Source organism: Mytilus trossulus, chromosome 5 (assembly GCF_036588685.1).
Source record: "Mytilus trossulus isolate FHL-02 chromosome 5, PNRI_Mtr1.1.1.hap1, whole genome shotgun sequence".
Lineage (NCBI taxonomy): Eukaryota > Metazoa > Mollusca > Bivalvia > Mytilida > Mytilidae > Mytilus > Mytilus trossulus.
The window spans coordinates 34918886-34939560 of NC_086377.1; the positions used below are offsets into that span (position 1 = coordinate 34918886).

General features: G+C 32.3%; 1 protein-coding gene across 1 annotated transcript; it reads left to right on the forward strand.

Annotated features, from left to right (window-relative positions):
* The first annotated feature begins 543 nt into the window (after positions 1–543).
* Positions 544–20364, forward strand: LOC134717889 (microfibril-associated glycoprotein 4-like). The gene is made up of 7 exons (XM_063580386.1): positions 544–810; positions 9497–9587; positions 11101–11289; positions 12552–12673; positions 13457–13553; positions 17412–17582; positions 20038–20364. The coding sequence occupies exons 1-7, from the start codon at positions 649–651 to the stop codon at positions 20286–20288; spliced, it is 1083 nt and encodes a 360-aa protein (XP_063436456.1). The 5' UTR covers positions 544–648; the 3' UTR covers positions 20289–20364.
* The last annotated feature ends 311 nt before the right edge of the window (positions 20365–20675 follow it).

The following is a 20675-nucleotide window of genomic DNA, read 5'->3' on the forward strand; positions in this document are numbered from 1 at the left end:
GTTATCTAAGTATATTATTTGACTAGACAATCCAAAAGATTCCCTATAGTACCTGAATGCAAACGTTATAATTTCAAAAAAGATATTAGATTCTTTCGGAATAATTTATAGAGTTTAGTTGTATATATCGTCGACGGTTTTATACATTTTTATGTGCTGAAGCTATTTCCATGAATTAGATATTTAAATAATCGTTTTAAAACCAACTACACTTCAAAAAATCTATAGAACGTTTTGCATTTTTAATTCGTTTTGAGTTATTTCAGTGTTTTTAGGTTCCCATCCGTAAAAAAGACGCAATCTAAATTCAAGTAATTAAACGACGATATGAATCGGTAAACACGATTATTTTAAATAAATTAAAATACGTAAGTGAGATTATGTCATCTTCATTAATTGCATGATACAGACAACACAGAGAAACACATAACATCAGTGATTGAAGTTCACTGTATAAGTATGGACAAATTAAATCTTTACTTATTTTTATTTATTTTTATTTTTAAACAAAACGCGTGTGTATTAGAAGAATTTTGCGACAAAGACGATTTTGAATGTCAACGTCCAAACGATTTAACCAAATTAGGAACACTGCATCATGGAAAAAGTCAAGAAAACAATATATTACGCCGTGTTCAACGTGTCGGAATGCATGAGTGTGTAACAGAATGCTTGGTGACGTCACAATGCATCGCAATAAACTATCGAAAAGACTGGAAGCTATGTGATCTACTCGGAGGTATGCCTAGAGACAAACAGCTCAATGATGAGTCTAGAAGTACCTTTAGTAAAATATCAACATGGCCAAAGGTATGTATACATCGTAATTAAGAATCGCTGTTGCTACATATTGAGTAGTTTTGCATGACCTTTAGGAGCAAAAGAGATCATTCTGGTTTTTTGTATAGTTCGTGTTGGTCAATTTTTAGTTTTCGAAATTGTGTTATGTGTTCTGTTGTTTGGCTTATGTCAGTTTTCATTTTTTGCAATTGCATTGTCTTTTTGTTTTTGACTAATGAGTTTGTATACCCCTTTGCTAAATACAATAGCCTATCTTTTACAAAAAGACACGAAACCGGGATAAACGTCAACATTTTATTTACCTCTAGACCATAAACACAGACCAATGACATGCATAAAGACTATATGAATATTTAAACAATACAATGGACACTACAAAATAATGAATTTATTTTCGTTTCAAATTTCTGACTGATAAGGATTGATAAAAACCACTCAAGGTTTTGGCAATTGTATCTCAAAAGGTTGATAAAAGCCACTAAAGGTTATTCATCAATAGATGCAGCTAACATATTTCTATGCAATGCTTATGCGTCGCAGAAATACATTGGTATGCCACACGAAATGAAGGAAGTGTTGACCCTTCTGATAGACATATTTTAATTCCTATCTTTTAGGTAGGTGTATTTTAACTATTTCATATTAACATATTACGTCTGTCATGGTTGCTCACCCATTTTTGTCAATGTAACGGAACTGTACACAAGTAGAAAACAAGTCGCAGGTTTATCTAGTTAAAATCCAGGTTAAATCCCTTTACAAAGTCAAGAATATGACAATCTTCTCCACTCTTACCGTTAGTTGATACGTTTAATTTTGTAGGTTTTTTTTCCATGCCTTGTTGTAATATGGTAAGCTGATCAAAAGTTATGGTAATTCTATCTAGAGAAGATCAGTAGGTACTCTAAAAAGTGATGAGCCTAAAATGTACCCTTTTTGTTTTAAGAGCATAAGCTACGAGATATAAAATAAATTGAATATGATTTTTTTGTTTGTTAAATCATTAATGGAAATTATATAGGTAAATTATAATTCACTTTTAGCAGTCAATCTGGTTCTATTTTACTAAAATAAGCAGAGAAACATGGTTGATGATTTTTGCACTTGCAAGTGAATAATTGGACCTCATTGAATACGTATTCATGTGACCTTCAATTCAACCCCTAGCTGGAGATAGGTTACCGATGTAATCAGATTTAAAATTGTAAGGGTTTTGCAGAACCCAGTATCTCGCCAACTTTAGCTGTTAGTTGCAGGCTCAACAAAAATGAGGGGATTATATCAATTTTTTTGACTAGTGCTGTAAGAAGCTTATGTCCAAATTTGGTTAAAATTCAGGACGGTTTATGAAATCTAATAAATGTTAAAAAAGAAACTTTAACCGCAGAGTGTATGTCCATTTATAAGGAATATACGAAAAGGGATATTTTTTACAAATTTTACTTCTGGATATTATCTTATGATCATAAACAAGCTTCTGTCTAAGTTTGGTAGAAATCCAGGATATTCGGAGAAAGTTATCAAAATTTTCAAAACTTTAACCACAATGTGAATGTAATGTTAACTGGTATATAAGTCCATTTATAAGTAAAATACGGGAAAACTTGATTTTATTTTCACAAAATTTACTTCTTGAAAATAATATCATAATTATAGTCAAGCTTCTCTTCACGTTTTACTATTTTGTAAAAGGAATTTGACTTATGTCATTGGGCAAGTTTATATTCAAAAACAACAACAAACAACAAATATTTTATTTGCCAATCACGGCGCCCAAAATGAGCAGAACAATTACAATGCAATTTTCAAACATAATGTAAAGTTAATTAAAAATAGGTTAAAAAGGACATAATATGATTGCTTTTGATTAAATTGATTAATATAAAATATTAAAGCAAATGAAGTAAGCAGAGTATGCCTGATGGAGATTGCAATATAAAGAATTTTATGAGATTTTAAGAATTATTCAATCAAACTTTGCATTATCAAATGTTTATCATCAAAAAGAGCTGATAAAGTTGCCTATAAACTTCTCACAAATGTATATCTCAATTTTGGATTGATATCATCATGATCATTGTCTTGCATGCTAAATGATATTTAGGGAGTTTCAGTACTTTAAAACAACCATTTTTTTATTTTCAATTCACAACCACTAAAGGTGTGCCTTATATTCATTAATCCTTAATTAAGTCAGCCCTAAAATATCTACCCTTTTACTTTCTTATTTTATATGTTGGAATCCTTGGAAACACAGCTGTAGACCTTGAGGCAAAGAATGCCATGGGTGACCCTCTATCTAACTGTGATATACCATATACTGATTTTAAATCTAATATTAAAGAATATGTTTTTAATATATTGAAAAATAAATGGAGTAAAAAAGATGATAATAAATTGCATGAAATTAAACCTTATTTAGGCAAACCTTTTAATAATATTATGTGCAGAAAAGATCAGTGTGTTATTACTAGATGTCGTATTGGTCATACTAGAATAACACACGAGTACCTTTTAAAAAATGAAGATGAACCACAATGTGTTCCTTGCAACTGCAAGTATACTATTAACCATGTTTTAATTAATTGTATTGACTTTGCTGATATTCGTAAGAAGCATTTCAATGTCAATAATATGTATGATTTATTCAATAATGTTCCATTTACAAATATTATTGCATTTATAAAAGAAATTAGAATTTATTATAGAATATAAAAATGTTATTATATTTAAATCGTTTTTAAAGGCAGTGCTTTAATGCCTGACTTTTAAGTCATGAGGTTCATCTTTTCATACGCAATCTATGCAGGGGGTCTTTTTGCCAGAAATAGATCCGGAAATGTTCGAATTTCTTCTCTTCTTTTTATGGTATGATATGGTTTTTGTTTCTTTCATTTACATTGGGGACTAAAGAAACGATCAGTGTGTATTGTTCGTTTTATAGAACTTGTTATAAGTATGTATTTTGCATTATAAGCAGTCAACCTGACTACAAACTATCATTATGTGTAATCAGTGTGGAAAGAGGTCGGGTCAATTTCGAGTGTTATCTGACATCTAAAGATTCTTTCAGACGTTGATAAAACAATGAAAAGTCGACTGAACATGATTAATATTGCATCTTCTATAATTCAAAGCGGAATTCGGTTTATTAACGAGAAACCGTAAAGCGTTTTCAATTTCGGTATAAGTTATGTATGTTGTCTACGTATTATCCTGGTTCCCGGTACTACGTTCCGGGTATTAGCTATTTGATATATGTGATGTGTAACACTACGATCGGGTACCAGCCAATCTACGTGTGTATGTGTACATTTTCCCGCCAAAATGACCGACATACAGCTATGGAAAAATAGTCCATAAACGTTCCGTATAATGATAGGCAAATTCATAATTAACCGTAACTTTTTTTATCTTTGTATAATAAATATAACAAAATGGATTTCACAAAATTGAAGATAGCATTATTTTACGAGGATTTCTCATATTTTTCTCACTTCCGGGCGCAGTAATACGTATGTTTTGAAGAAGTTCGAAGAATTTGACAAAGTGAATTGAGAAGGAAACGGATAGATAAACGTCCTTGCTATCAGGTAAAACAATTTAAATGTACAGAACAAACACATTTACTTCACACAAATGGTACAGGCTTAAGCTTTTTATTGTCTTATACACGACTGTAGTCTAGTGTTTAAACGACGGCGGTGACCTACAAGGTACGGGTCATACTGGGTCAAGTCTAAATATGTAAACAAATCCACGTGCTATTAGGTAGAAAGCATCGTTATGCAATATCTACAATTTTTCCTCCTTTATACATCGTTTAACCAGATATATTTCTCCTTTATACATCGTTTAACCAGATATATTTCTCTTTCAAATACACTTATAAAACACGGTTTGTATGTACGTATCTTTTCTAGTGTTTTCTTGTCCTTATTAAAGTTAATTTGTTGATGTTTACATATTTTTGAACGACTGAACACAGGAGTGAATGAATGCAACAATTATATATACTGAAGACTTGGACTGTACACTGATAGTGTAAGTATATCATGCTGATAATTATTCTAGTAGTTATTATATTAATTAAGGATGTAATGACAGGAATTCATGAGCTATGCCTCAGGCTTTCTGAAAAAATATCAATGACAATGTAAACAGGAACGAAACATTGACACGAATGATGCTCTCTTCTATGTTATAGTTATTTAGGTATGTGTGTTGCACAAGTTTAAAAAAAACTTAAGTTATAACACTTTTTTTCAGGGCACAAACCCACATTAAAGAGACTTGTCTACTGCCATACCCATCCTATTTTCAGGCACCATTTGCAAGCAAGAGACTGAATGGTTTGCAAAATTAAAAATCAGGACGGTGTCCAATTAAAACAAAAGAACTAAACTGGATGAATATTGTAGGAGAAATCTAGAGGAAAGTTTTGATTTGTGAAATTGGTTTTCCTGAAAAGTCATTCATCCTAGCCTGCAGGAAGGAACTACAACTGTCCACCACCAACTGACGAGCTAATGTTGAGCTTTACATATGGAATTACTCAAATACCATCAATGTCTATGTTTTCAGCACAGATTTCACAAGTTATGAAACAGCTGTGCTTTTTTTTATACCTGTTAAAGAGTTGTATACTAAATTTTATTTTTTATCAATAAATATATATTGTGTCATTTAAGAACTTGTATTTTGCCAAAAGATGCATACTAGTGAATGAAAGTGGTGCAGTTCATTTTGCTTTGGTATATAGAATTGAATTACAATTGTTCATGTTATTGGAATGCTTATAAAAATAAGGAGATGTGGTATAATGTATATGATATTTAGTGAGTTTATCAAGCAAACGTGAATAAGAAATAGGTATAAGCAACTACAGGTACTACTGTACAATCTCAAACAATGAGAAAAACTCATACCGTAAAGAGATTTCATATTTACAAGTAAGTTTTGTTTTTGCGTTGAATAATTTTCTTCTATTGTTTTAATTGCAAATATGGGAAGTGGTTAAAATGCTAATGAGACAGCTGTTATGGCCACAGAGCCTTAATTGAAAACTTCTTTTTCATTCATACCGGTAGATTTTGCCTGGAGTTAGAAACATATCTGACAACTTTTCAAAATGCACATGGGGTTTTACGTGAAAGATGGTTCATATAGTCATACAAAACCTTCCAGGGGGCCTTCAAATGGAAGCATGACAAGTCGCCCTACTGGTTAATGGCCCCACTTTTTAAAAAACCGCCACAAACTGATTAATCAAATCGCCCCACATGTGAAATTGGTTAAATCATGTTTAATATTACTCCTGCCAACTCGCCCTACTTATAAAAAAACGGTAATATTTAGATTAATATATATATATATATATATAATTAAAAATAAAAACTCGCACCACTTTAATGAAAACTAATCTACACAGAATACAAACAAATCGAAAATTAATTTAATTACTATTATTGATATATACTGAAATTATATATAATTCTAAAAAAAAAACTGATTGTTAAAGAATAACTGTAAGTTTTGAAGCTTAGTTATTTGCATAACAATTGAAAAGAAACCTGTTAAATGTATCATAATGCAATATAAGGAATTGAACTTATATTCAATGGGATAACATCTTTTTCCATAAGTGGGGCGAGTTGGCATTACTAAATTCATCCTGGTTAATAATATATTTATCTAGATATCACCGATTTCCATTAGGTGGGACCAGTTGGCAGGAGTAATATTAACGGGATTTAACACAGTTCATAAGTGGGGCGATTTGGTAATCCAGGTTGGGTCAGTTTTTTTGTCAAGCCTGCGACTTTTTTCACAGAAAGCTCGACATAGGGATAGTGATCCTACGGCGGCGGCGATGTTAGCTCAGTTCTTTAAAGCTTTATATTTTAGAAGGTGGGAGACCTGGATGCTTCATACTTTGTATATGGTTGCCTCATGTTACGAAGTTTCCGTCAGTCACATGTCCAATGTCCTTGACCTCATTTTCATGGTTCAGTGACTACTTGAAAAAAAAGTTAAATTTTTGTGTAATGTTAAATTCTCTCTTATTATAAGTAATAGGATAACTATATTTGGTATGTGCATACCTTGCAAGGTCGTCTTGCCCGTCAGACAGTTTTCACTTGACCTCGACCTCATTTCATGGATCAGCGAACAAGGTTAAGTTTTGGTGGTCAAGTCCATATCTGAGATACTATTAGCAATAGGTCTAGTATATTCGGTGTATGGAAGCACTGTAAGGTGTACATGTCCAACTGGCAGGTGTCATCTGACCTTGACCTCATTTTCATGGATTAGTGGTTATAGTTAAGTTTTGTGTTTTGGTCTGTTTTTCTTATACTGTTTGCAATAGGTCTTCTATATTTTGTGTATGGAATGGTTGTAAGGTGTACAGGTCTACCTGGCAGGTGTCATATGACCTTGACCTAATTTTCATGGTTCAGTGGTCAAAGTTAAGTTTTTGAGTTTTGATCTGTTTTTCTAATACTATATGCAATAGGTCAACTATATTTGGTGTATGGAAATATTTCATGATCTACATGTCAGTCGCGCAGGTTTTATTTGACCTTGATCTCATTGTTTACGGTTCATTGCTCAGTGTTAAGCTTTTGTGTTTTGGTATGTTTTTCTTAAACTATAAGCAATAAGTCAATTTTATTTGTTGTATGGAAGAATTGTTAGCTGTACATGCCAACCTGGCATGGTTTATCTGACCTTGACCTCATTTTCATGGTTCAAAGGTCAATGTTTAGTTTTCTTGGTTTATGTTAAGAGTATGTGACAGTTGTAATAAAGCTTTATTATTAGGACTATCAACATCATATCAATGATTAGTAAAGAAGGCGAGACATTTCAGTGTGTACACTCTTGTTTTTAAAGTGGGGCGAGTTAGTGAAAAAGTGGGACTATTTGTCATGGATTCCCTTCAAATATATTCTAATGTGGTTTTTTTGCTTCTTCGTGCATTAACAAGCTCATAGCCATTGTTGAATTAATTGTTTTCTTTAAAATAGTCGACAAAATTGCTCTTACAAAATTGCCATTTGGGAGCCTCGAGCTCGATGGGGGAAATACTCTGCAAATACTGACAGTTGGCAGGTATGGTCATAAAAAAAGTTGACATGTTTCTATGTACATTTACCATTATGTTACTTGATGTTCTTGCTATACACACAGTACAGAGACTAGTCAATCTTTGTGAACTATTTTTTATGGGAGTCATAGAATATGCGTATACAATCAATAATTAAAAATAGTCTATTTATATTGAAAAGAAAAAGTTCTTATATGTCTAAAGAAGAGGGACCATGGCTAAAAATGCATTTCATGGGAAGCACAGAAAATATACTGTAAACAGTAGACTATAGATATAGGTGAACTAGGTACAAAAGAACTCTAAATCTTAAATTCTACAAACCACCTCTGTTCTATGGAAGATAATGATATAACTGGACTAGAAATACACACAACCTGTAATTAACTGCCTTTACAGCGCTTTCGCGCTTTGATTAATTTTTATCACGTTGTTTAACTGTTGATTTTTATTTGTATATAATCAATTTGCTTTAGTCAAGAATTTTAGTATATTGAAAGACGTTTCGTCTTATTTTAGAAATATGCTTTAAATTGGAAAAATATTCGAATAAGCTCTCGCCGCGATATAGCCTTTTTTGTGCTAATGCGGCGTAAAGCAACCAACCAACAATCAATCAATCAATCAATCTTATTTTGTTTCTCAGATTATATCTTTAATTTAAAAACAAAAATATCAAGTTAGTAAATAGCTGTAAAATGATAAATAAAGTCAGTGAATACCAGTAATCACTGAAACAACTAGTAAATACATATAATTACTAAATTGGCTAGTATTTACATGTATTTACTGGTTGTTTAGTAATTACGTGTAATTCCTAATTTCACCTATTCACTGTAACATATATAAATAAGGCCGTTAGTTTTCTTGTTTGAAATATTTTACATTGTCATATCGAGGCCTTTTATAGCTGACTATGCGGTATGGGCTTTGCTCATTGTTGAAGACCGTACGGTGACCTATATAGTTGATAATGTCTGTGTCATTTTGGTCTCTTGAAAACGAGTGACCGGTGAAAAATAATGTTCTTCCAATTCTTGAACCAATGCATACTAACATCACAAACTTAGTCTTCTGTGCACGAATTTATCATTTTTTTCATGTAAATTTCGTAAAATCCTCAATTTTTTTTTCAATCGGACAGTGTTGTTGCGAAAATATGGCAGGTAATTAAAGTTTGTGTTTTGAAGCCGAAGTTTAACGATTGTCACCTGTTTGTCAAAAATCGACAAAAAATCAACAAAACAGCATGGAAAAAAGCACGTGTTTAACATGCAAATTCAGATAATAGTTTATTTTAAGCTCATCCATGCGTATTGTGATCACCGGATTTTTACGAGATGGGTCACACTGTGGTCACTTTGCAGAAGGAAAATATGTGGGGGAATTGCTTCCTGGAAGGAAAAAATTAAATCAAAGTTATCTCCTTCTAAATATGAATAAATTGAAGAATTTTCTTCAGAAAAAATTATATGTACATAAGTTTAATAATAAAAACTATCCATTGTGTTATAAATAAACATATGCATAATTTTTTTTATTTGCGGTTTCTTATGACTTTAAGAAAGAAAATATTATTTTTAGTCCCTTGCCGGAAGATGTGCAGACCATACGTGTGATGTTGGAAAAAAATGTGGAAAAAAGCAAAATGGTGGTTTATCCTGTTTACCTGCTTGTAAGAAGATTATATTTTAGTTACTAAGATGGACTTGCATAAAAATGTATTGCGTGATTGATATATGTCTTATCAATGTGTTGAATATATATTGATAGTTAACTTTAATAAAATTGAGAATGAAAATGGGGAATGTGTCAAAGAGACAACAACCCGACCAAAGAGCAGAACATAACTGAAGACCACCATAAGGTCTTCAACACAGCTAGAAAATCACGCAGCTGGGGGCGGGTTTTAGCTGACCCATGAACGAGAATGTGTACTAGTTCAGTGAAAAAGGACGTCATGCTGAACATCAAAACATATAAAAGATCTAACATAAAAAATCAAAGAAGACATACAATGACCAGAGGCTCCTGTCTATGAACAGGTGAAAAAAGAAGATATCTGCTACAAGGAAAATTATTCATAACCCTGAAAGGTTAAATTTGAAATGAAAAAAGGTAAACATTTAAACGTTTTGTTATATTGATTTTAATTCTTATATTGAAATGTCAAATGCTCTTTTAAAATATTTTACTTCTGAAATAGATGACACAAATGTAGATATGTCATGGTAGAATAATAATAATAATAATAATAATAAATAATAATAATAATAATAATAATCAGCCTCATTGCCTTTGAAATGAAAAAAAAAGCCATATCATATAATCGGCTATAAAAGAACCGTGAAAATATGAAGAAAAAAAAATCATTTAGAAAATTAAAATCCTCATTCAAATCCGTTTTTATCTGCTTAATATGGTTCTTGGTATCTGATGTTCTAATTCGAGAAACCAGTCAACTATGAATGATAAGATATGTCTTAAATGTTCGTAAATGGTTGAAGCAAAATTCTAAAAAAAAAAGTGTTGTGCCATTCAAATTTTGCTACCTTCAGTTGATCTTATGTCCTAATTTGACATGATAAACTAGTAAATCAAAATCAAGTAGTTGAATATTTTCTTAGTAAGATTATGTACTATCTACGTAATTGTAAAAGAAAGGTTCTTTTAATCGAACTTTTTTCTCCCTCATATATTCTAAATATATATTTCATGTAAAAAATCTTGTTTCTTCATGATGTACATATTCACATTCATTAAACAAGTGTTTTTTTTAAATTTATCTGGAAGAATACAATATCATACAGGAAGTTCTGTTGACACACTGCAATCGTCAAATTAAAATTTTACCATTTTCCCTTGTTTGGAAGGTAATATTAAACCTCATTGGAGTATCTTTATAAAGACAGAGTGTTTTGCACTAAAAGGGTCTAATTCAATTGATAACATAATAAGGATGTTGACCGTTATAGCATATATGTTTTACAGATAACAACGGGTGTTTTCAAATTGTCGTAAATAAAATTCCGTTGCCCTTTCCAAATGTGACCGACCAAGTTAAAAATGAAACATATTTAGATTTCATATGTGCAGAAGGCTGCTCAATTCTAAAAAATGAATAACAAAGGTGTAAATTAACCAATGATTTTGTTATGTAAAGATTGATAAAAAAATTTTTTTTTTAGATTGCAAGGAATCTGCTCCAGATATAAAAAATGCAGCCTGCATAGAAAAGTTTGGAATGTATAAAAATCTAGGAACAGCCAACCTTTTTAAATGTAATTCAGGTTTTACCATGAGAGGGAATCCATTTCTAGTATGTAAAGACAATGGGGAATGGAAGAGTTTGTTTTGCTGCCTCCCAAATAACAGAGGTAAAGTTGTTATAAAACAAAATCATAAAGATATATGTTATATCTTTTTACTAAGTAACCTAAGCTGCTGGGTAATAAGTATTATAACATTACAAAGGATGAGCGAAATATTCCAGAGGGACAGTCACACTCATACATAGAAAATAAACTGACAACGCCATGGCTAAAGAATAAAAAGGCAAACAGACAAATAATAGTACACAATTCACATCATAGAAAACTAAAGACTTATCACTACAAACCCCACCCAAAAACCGGGGGTGGTCTCAGGTGCTCTAATAGGGTAGTCAGATCCTGCTCCACATATGTCACCCGTCGTGTTGCTCATTTTATTACAAAACTTGAAAAAAGTCTTAATTCGGTCGGTGACAGTCATGGTGAAAAGGTATATGAAATTGGTATGAAAGCAATGTTATATCTTCATTCGAACTGTTATGATCTGACCTAGTAAGTTAATAATCTACATTTTGAATTACTATGAAGCAAGTCATATTATGATCTATTTACCATGTAATTCGTTTGAAGAAGAACAGCATTTAAACAATCAGTTTAATAGATTTTTTCTAGCTCGTTGCATATGTTATTATGTTATCATAACAATTAATGTGTTGATACAAAATGAAAAAAAGGAACCGTTATATAAGAATAAAAAGCCAACGATAAACACTAAATTGAAATGAATCTACAACGGTCTGCAAAAAATACGCTCGAATATAAAATAAATATACAAGACCCTAAAAAACCATTCCAGGTCATTAGATAGGAACACGACGATGACACATGTGGTTCAGAATATGGCTAACCTTAGACAGGAATACATGAGATCACCACCGGTTCTTGGTGGGATTCGTGTCTCTCAGTCTTTAGTTTTCTTTGTTGCTATTTATACTGTTCTTTGTTATTCTTTTTCCATTTATGTCAGTTTATTTTTTACTTTTGAGTATGAATGTCCCTTTAGTTGATTTCGACTACTGTAAATTCAGAAATTATTGCGTTCATTTATTATTGCGATTTTGTCATTTTACACTTGAATGCGATTTTAATTTTTACGATTTTGAGAAAAGTCATGCTTAATTCAGTTAAAATATTACAAAATGAGAGTTTTAATTATTGCGTTTACAACTCAGTCGCATTATTCGCAATAATAAAAACCTCGCAATAATTTCTGAATTTACAGTATGTTAAACAACTAGTAGTACACGTTACGTTAAAACGCCCGTAATACCACACATGTAACATTGACCTTTAATTGATATTTTTAGTGCCACAAGATTGTAATGACATACCATCTGATTGTACTTCTGGGATCTATAAAATAAGTCCTGAAGGTAGGAGTGAGTTCGATGTGTTCTGTGATATGGAAACAGCGGGCGGGGGGTGGACTGTAAGTATCAGTATATCGATATCAGACAATAAGAACATGATTAAAAACGAATGTAAGCTCAGGTACTCAACCACAACCTCTGTTAATGAGATCCGCCGTGTTGCTATGCCTAAAATCCGGCAGGTTGTTGTCATTACTATTACTAAAGTTTCAAAACATCCGAATGGAAGCTCAGGTACTCAACCACAACCTCTGTTAATGAGATACGCCGTGTTGCTTTGCCTAAATTCCGGCAGGTTGTTGTCATTACTATTACTAATAAAAGTTTTAAAACATCGCACATTACTACATTTTTGTTACAAACAGTAGTGAGACATCAAGTTTACACAATCATTACATGCGAATTTTATAATATGGTGCAGAAAAATTTGTACCGTTAATGTTATCACTATCATTCTAAAAACAAATGTGAAGTTGGAAATGAAATTAAACATGGTTTTTTTTTCTCGGCAGAATTCAGCATATCCTTGTCCTGTTTAATTAGCGATGTATGATTTTAGTAAATTCTTCTAGGTAAAATATAAGTAAATATGCGAATATTAAGATGCTATATGTAAAGGAATATTATCAAAAGCGTTTGAAAGTTTAAAGAGAAAATTTTGCATAGGTATATAGGGTGATGCAGGATTATTTGTTATCAATCACTTATTCTACTTATTTGTCTGGTTATGATGATGTAACTATTTTTTCTGATTTGCTAAACTATTCAATATTTTTTAAGATATTTCACATATTTAAGTTTTTCAAATAATAAAACTAAGTAAAATATTTTATTTTTTACAGGTGTTTCAGAGGAGACTAGATAACTCAACGAATTTCTATAGGGGATGGTCTACCTATCAAAAGGGATTTGGAAACCTGCAGCAGGAATTTTGGCTAGGTATGTACGCTAAAGGAACACAATTTGGAACTTTTTAATCCATAATTAGTTTTGTAAAACATTCAAATGCGTACAACAGTACTATTTAATTTCTAACACTGATAATTAGCCGTTTCAAAATCTAAGAGACTATGGGTAATTCCATTTTTCCTACGCCACAATGAAAACAAAGTCACTTCGTCGGTTGAATTCCCATTGTTAAAGACGTTTTGAACCAATAAAAAAATTAAAAATCGATCCATAATGCATTAGATTTTGAAACGGCGAATTGGAAAACAGGTATTTCTTATTGATGAAATCAAACTATTTTAACAAAAGTATACAAAGTGCTGTTTGTTAAAGTAAATTGTAGTTGGCAACCTTTGTGATAAAAAAACCCTTTTCAAACATGATCAGATAATGTTTAAACAACATGAACAATATCTTCATTAAATATTCATAATAGATATAGGGATATATGGAACAAGGCAAATTTATTATTCAAAGTTTTCATTCAACGCTTAACAGTGGTTGGCGATTATGAAATGATGGCTTACTGTATAATTCAGTGTTCATGACAAATATATTGACAAACGCCTACTGTTTTAACTTTGTATTTTTAAATTAGACACCCAAAGGAATACATTTCAATTTGACTGGCTCTCACGATCTTAACAAAGTATATCAAAAAGGACAAGGTCTTCGAAAAAAAAGAATTCATTTTTAAAATTATGTCAACAACAAATGACATACACCTTGTTAAATCCAACAATAGCTTTAATCAGATTATTTAAATGTATAAATAGAATTTGTATGCCCCACCTACGATGGTAAAAGGGCATTATGTTTTCTGTTATGTGACTCCGTTCGTTCGTCCGTCCGTCCGTCCGTCCGTGCGTTCGTTAGTCCCGCTTCAGGTTAAAGTTTTTGGTCAAGGTAGTTTTTGATAAAGTTGAAGTCCAATCAGCTTAGTACAGATGTTCCTTATGTCATGATCTTTCTACTTTTGATGCCAAATTAGATTTTTACCAAAATGATAGTGCGAGTGGGGCATGCGTGTACTTAAGACACATTCTTGTTAAATACTGTTCTTAAATTTGACAGCAATTTGTTATTAACCTACCCAACTTATACCTCTTAAAGTCTTTCCTTAAAACTAAGTGTCAGTTTGGAAATTTGTTTTGGCAGATTTTTATTACGCCATGTACTTACATGTCAATACAGAAAGCACACGATTCCACGATTAAATCTGGTGTGATCCGGTAGGATTAGCAGGAGTGTTAGCAATCCCTGCTCTGCATTCGCCACGGTGAACAGTCTAATTTGGTTGGTCACATTCTAGGAAAAGAGAAGGGATATTGACAATTGGAACATATAAATTGGTAAAGAGATATTCGAAGACGGTCAACCAATTCGTAATGACATCAGTAAATATTTCGACGGTATGACTTCGACTTCACAACTTGGATCAACAGTTTAATACCTTCCTTGCTAGTAGTAACATTCTTTAGGTGTAATACCACCAAATCATGGTACGTCACATCCGGTTGCGAAAGTAGGTCAAAAAAAATATTCCCTTGAATTTGACCGTTGTAGGTAATTAATCCTACATTTTATTGCAGTAAAACTATTTCTGTGTCATAAACATATGTCTTGATTATTTCAAAACACCATTATTTTTTATTTGTGATTTCTATAGAAAATTTTGTAATCTTGAGGTTACATGGTTACTAAACCTTGTACACAGATAGTATAAGGGGAGAAATTTGATTGGTTAACTTCCAATGATGATTATTTTCTTATATGCAATGAAATGTTATGTGAAACTTTTTCTATAGAACTGGACAGGATAAAACTTCACTCATGCCAAGTATTTCTTTATTTGAAACAAAGATAAATTCTGCACATTTTTTTGAAAAGTGCAAATTTAACAAAGACTAATAGGGGAAAATCAAGGGTGGTATTTCATCTTCAAGAAAATCATGAAATGAACCGCAAGTCCTTTAATATTATGTTATGCACACTATTGCCTTATCTCATTCATTTCTTATTGTGTATAAAACAGTTATACTGGCTCGGTCACAGTCAGAAACACAACTTCAATAAATCATTATAAATAAATTACCACTTTCCACATACAAACAATAGATGTCTTGGTGATGGCAGGTCGGGGTAGGGGGCCTTGGTGATGGTGGCAGAGGAGGGTTGGTGGGTTGGAAGGTTTTGGCTTAATGCAGGCAAGTCAGTTGTATGGAGTATGCTACTCATCGTGAGGCAGAACTTCGTATAATAACATCAAACATTAAACATGTCTAAAAGAATACATTGTAAACATTACAGGTATTCTAAAAACGTGTGTTGATGTTAACACACGTGTTTTATCAAAACAAATACATATGCTTCCGTACTATTATTAAATATATTTATGTCCTCTGTGTTATCAGTATCAACCTAACTATATTCATGAGGAAACTTTTGCTAACGTCCGGTTCCTGTTGGAGTATTAGTAAACTAATAGCAAAAATGCTACTCGAGGACAGCAATGCAAGATAAATTTTGCACCATTCACGATTACAAGATGACAAAAAATACAATAAAACGGAGAATTTGTTATATTGTAAAGATTATCATGGGTTGACATTATGAATTGAACATTTAATGGCCCCGCAACGATGTTGTTGGTGACAAATAGTTTAAACCTTATCCACCATAACGTAATTCTGTCATTCCATAATTTCGCCATTTCGCAACAAACCATTATACTGAGTTTTTTTTTCTAAACGTCTTCAGATATTGGACTGATTGTTGGTATGTTCGTTAACCATGATAAGTTACCGATCAAGTTAAAGTTTCGTTCCGCTCGGCTAATTTTTGCCATAATTAAGGGTTTACAATTTGAAAATAGTTGGAAAACTACAGTTATATGGACATTTTCTATACGCCTCCAGCTTTTGAGCTGATGTTTGATATGTGAGACTACTATCACGTTTGCGTCCACGTGTGTTATTGAAATTTCAGATTTTCCCACTTTTTAAGAAGAGGCCATTCGTGTCGCTTTAACACATCCAGTTTTAGATATGAAATTTTATTTTTAAATTTCACATTATTACGAATAAAAATTGACTTTAATATGTGTTTCTTGCTACGTCTACATGTCCGTCCGACAGCTCATATAATCTGTCGGTAAAAAGTAAAAGTTAGGTGATTAGGTCAGTTTCTAAAATAATGTTAGCAGTAGGTAACTTCTATTTGGTGTATGGAATGATTATAATGGGTACATGTCGACCTTGACATTAAATTTGATGGTTTGTTTGTCAGTGTAATTTTTTTACGTTTGGATCTGGTTTGAGGACTTTAAGCTATTTTTCAACTATGCTTGATATACTGATTATAAGGTTTACAAATCTGTCATGCTGGTATTATTTGACCTTGACCTCATTTTCATGGATTATTGGTCAATGTTAATGTTTTTGTGTGTTGTTTGCTTTACAAGTACTATAATCAATGGGCAAACTATGCTTGGTATATGGAAAGATTAACCTAAATTGTATGGTTCATTAGCCCCTGTTTATAGTTTTTTTGTCTATTTTTAAGGTACATTAAGCCATATGTCAACTTTTTTTGTTATATGGAATGATTGTTAGGTTTACATGTATGTTTTGAATGTATCATTTGACCTTGACCTATCTTTAATGGTTCAATTGTCAATGTTTGATGTTTGTGTTTTGGTCTTTAACTCAATTGCCAGACACAATAGGTCAACCATATTTGATGTACGGATAATTGTAAAATGCAAATATCTGTCTGCATGTATCAGTACAAATCCCCCTTGGATGTAGATATACTGTAGTTCTTATAAACAGCTTGTTTATCTTTTAGGAAACAAATTCATCAACGAGATATCATCTAGCGGTTATTACAGACTTTACATCGAACTTGAGGACTTTGATGGAAATAAAAAGAATGCAGAGTATGATTTGTTTAGCGTTGGCAATGAGGCTTCAAACTACATCTTACGTGTTGGTGGATACCGTGAATCTAGTACTGCAGGTATAGTATTGATATTACCTATTTAATACATTTCTGGCTCTGTTGAGATATTTTAAAATTTCAATCAGTTTAGACAGCGAAATTCCATATATATTGTGTTTATTTAAGAATTGAATGCTTTTTTTGTAACTTTATTGGGGTTTTAAAGCGTTGACCAAAGTACATTTTGTATGAAGTGCGGCAGGGCTTCATTCTAAAAATGTGAACACGGTCAACGCTTTTACAACCCTATAAAGTTACAAAAAGAAGCATTCAATACTTATAATTACATTGTTTAGCTATGATCATGCAAACACGATTTACATCAAGTTTATTTTATTTACCTGTGCACTTTATTATGGGACCTCGCTTCATAATGATGAAAAGTTTTATTGTGTAATGCAATTTCTTACGGAATAACACGTGATGTGCAGTTAGACAATATGAATAACGTACTATAATAATGAAACATACATGTAATGTAATTATTGAAAAGATTAGTTCACGAGTGATGATAACTGGGAAACATTACATTCAAAAGAGCAATACGCGGTCGACTTAGATTTAGATTTAAAAATTAGAGAAGGTCAGAACGTCTGCATTATGATTGCTTACATTTAGTTGATAGGTTTGCTTTGCCTCTAGTGGTTAATACTTGATGAATATTCAGAACGATAAACACGGAACAGTGAATATAATTTGTAGACTGTGCTAATTTGGTTGACCAGGATGAAAGGACAGAAATTAAGACTCATTTCAAAGAAGGTTTCTTAAAGTGGCAAAATTATTTTTCTAACAAACCACCTTCAGAACTCTAAGATATTTCTTGGGTTATTTTATGCCCTAAAAACGTGCTTCTATGATCACTACATTTTTAGCTCACCTGGCCCAAAGCGTCCGTCGTCCGTCGTCCATCGTGCGTCGTCGTCGTCGTCCGTCGTCGTAAACTTTTACAAAAATCTTCTCCTCTGAAACTACTGGGCCAAATTAAACCAAACTTTGTCACAATCATTATTGGGTTATCTAGTTTAAAAAATTTGTGGCGTGATCCGCCAAACCATCCAAGATGGCCGCCATGGCTAAAAATAAAACATAGGGGTAAAATGCAGTTTTTGGCTTATAACTCAAAATCAAAAGCATTTAGAGCAAATCCGACAGGAGGTAAAATTGTTAATTAGGTCAAGAGCTATCAGCCCTGAAAAATTCAGATGAATAGGACAACCCGTTGTTAGGTTGGTGCCCCTGAATTGGTAATTTTAGGGAAATTTTGCTGTTTTTGGTTATTATCTTGAATATTATTATAGATGGAGATAAACTGTAAACAGCAATTATGTTCAGCAAAGTAAACTTTACAAATAAGTTAACAAGACCAGAATGGTCAGATGACCCCTTTAGGAGTTATTGCCCTTTAAAGTCCATTTTCAACCATTTTTCGTAAATCTTATATATCTTTACAAACATCATCTCCTCTGAGACTGCTGGGCAAAATTAAACCAAACTTGGTCAAAATCATCTTTGGGGTATTTAGTTTAAAAAATGTGTGGCGTGACAGGCCCTAGTACAGATTTCAATAAAATTGACCATAAATGAATTGCCGAATACCACCGTATTTCCGATTTTTGTTTTTGAAGATTCGGGATGAATTCCAAACCAGACTATTCAGATTCCACCAAATTTATAACGTATTAGTTTCATAGTAGAACATAATTGTGTATTCATTTGGTGCCAACGAAGCACTTGTCTGGCATAACCGTATTCTGGAACCTTTCAAATCATAAAACTGTAAAGTCAATGATATAAAGAAGTGGAATATATATCTATTCATTAAATTTGACGAAATGCCGTAGCCGTGTGACATGACCTTTAATTTGTATCAACTGCTTCAGGTTTATATCAACTGATTCTGGTTATACTCGCATGCTATTTTTTAACGTTATCACATGCACTTTCGACATAATACGGCAAATTCCGGGAAATACACATCAACTGTACGTTTTTTTTTTGGTTTGTAAAACAAAACAAAGTTGAATAATAAATAAGAATCAGGAAAATTATAAAGATGTGGTATGAGTGCCAATAAGACAACTCTCTCTATTCAACTTTTAAAAGTAAAACATTATATGTAAAGGTACGCTCTTTAACACAGAACGGGAACAGTGTTTATTCTTGTATGTAAGCCGGACCCACCATGACAATCCGGACTCTAGCGTTGACAGTGTAGTCATCTCCTGCTATGCATTGCCCAACCACGTGCACCAATCAAATGCAATCAAAATGTCACGTGTACTTTTAAAGACGATTCTAGTATCTGGTATCATGAGAATCCAGACTGTGGAAACATATTCCGATAAGGAATAGGAAACAAATGGCAAAATTGCAGGTAAAACACGTTTTTTTTACAACATAGATATAGCAGAGTAAGTTCTTTAATTGTTATAGATGAACCAACAAATGCAAAACGTTATATCTTTTGTAGACGACAGTTTTTCATATCATAACGGCATGGAGTTCAGTACCTTTGACAAAGATAATGATAAATGGGAGGGTACTAGCTGTGCTATATTGCGAGATGGTGCTTGGTGGTATAAAACATGTATAGAGGCAAATCTTAACGGGTTGTATCTAGGAGGAAAGACAGATATATTTGGTGATGGAATTGTTTGGAAATCATGGCACGGAAAAAAATATTCTCTTAAATCTACAAAAATGATGATAAAAAGGAACTAAAGAGCACATTTCTTCCGCAATGGAAATATTTTATGTATATATGAATTATTAGAAAAACACAATACCAGCAGTGCATATTAGACATGTTAGATGAAGTATGAAATGATGATAGAACGTTGTAATTTTCTTGCGTTCAAAACGGTTTTGTATTTTTGATATGCTTATATATTGTGTATACAGTTATTCATTTACCGCATTCAATATTTAATTTGATAAAATACGAGTCAACTATGTCAGCAACCAATTACGAATTTCAGAGTTTGTATATTTTGAAAAAAAACCACACATACAGTGCACGTATTTGCCTTTTACAAGTACTTTACTATTTTGAGGTCTGGAAAAAAGACCAAAGAGGTGGATGATCTCAATTAGATTTTTCTAGTTTTG

What these genes read in the sequence shown, in the direction of transcription:
- LOC134717889 (XM_063580386.1), top strand. Translation starts at nt 649, where the DNA reads ATGCATGAGTGTGTAACAGAATGCTTGGTGACGTCACAATGCATCGCA. An exon ending in CTGCCTCCCAAATAACAGAG is followed by an intron (nt 11,290 to 12,551) that starts GTAAAGTTGTTA and finishes TGATATTTTTAG; the next exon opens with TGCCACAAGATTGTAATGAC. An exon ending in CCGTGAATCTAGTACTGCAG is followed by an intron (nt 17,583 to 20,037) that starts GTATAGTATTGA and finishes TATCTTTTGTAG; the next exon opens with ACGACAGTTTTTCATATCAT.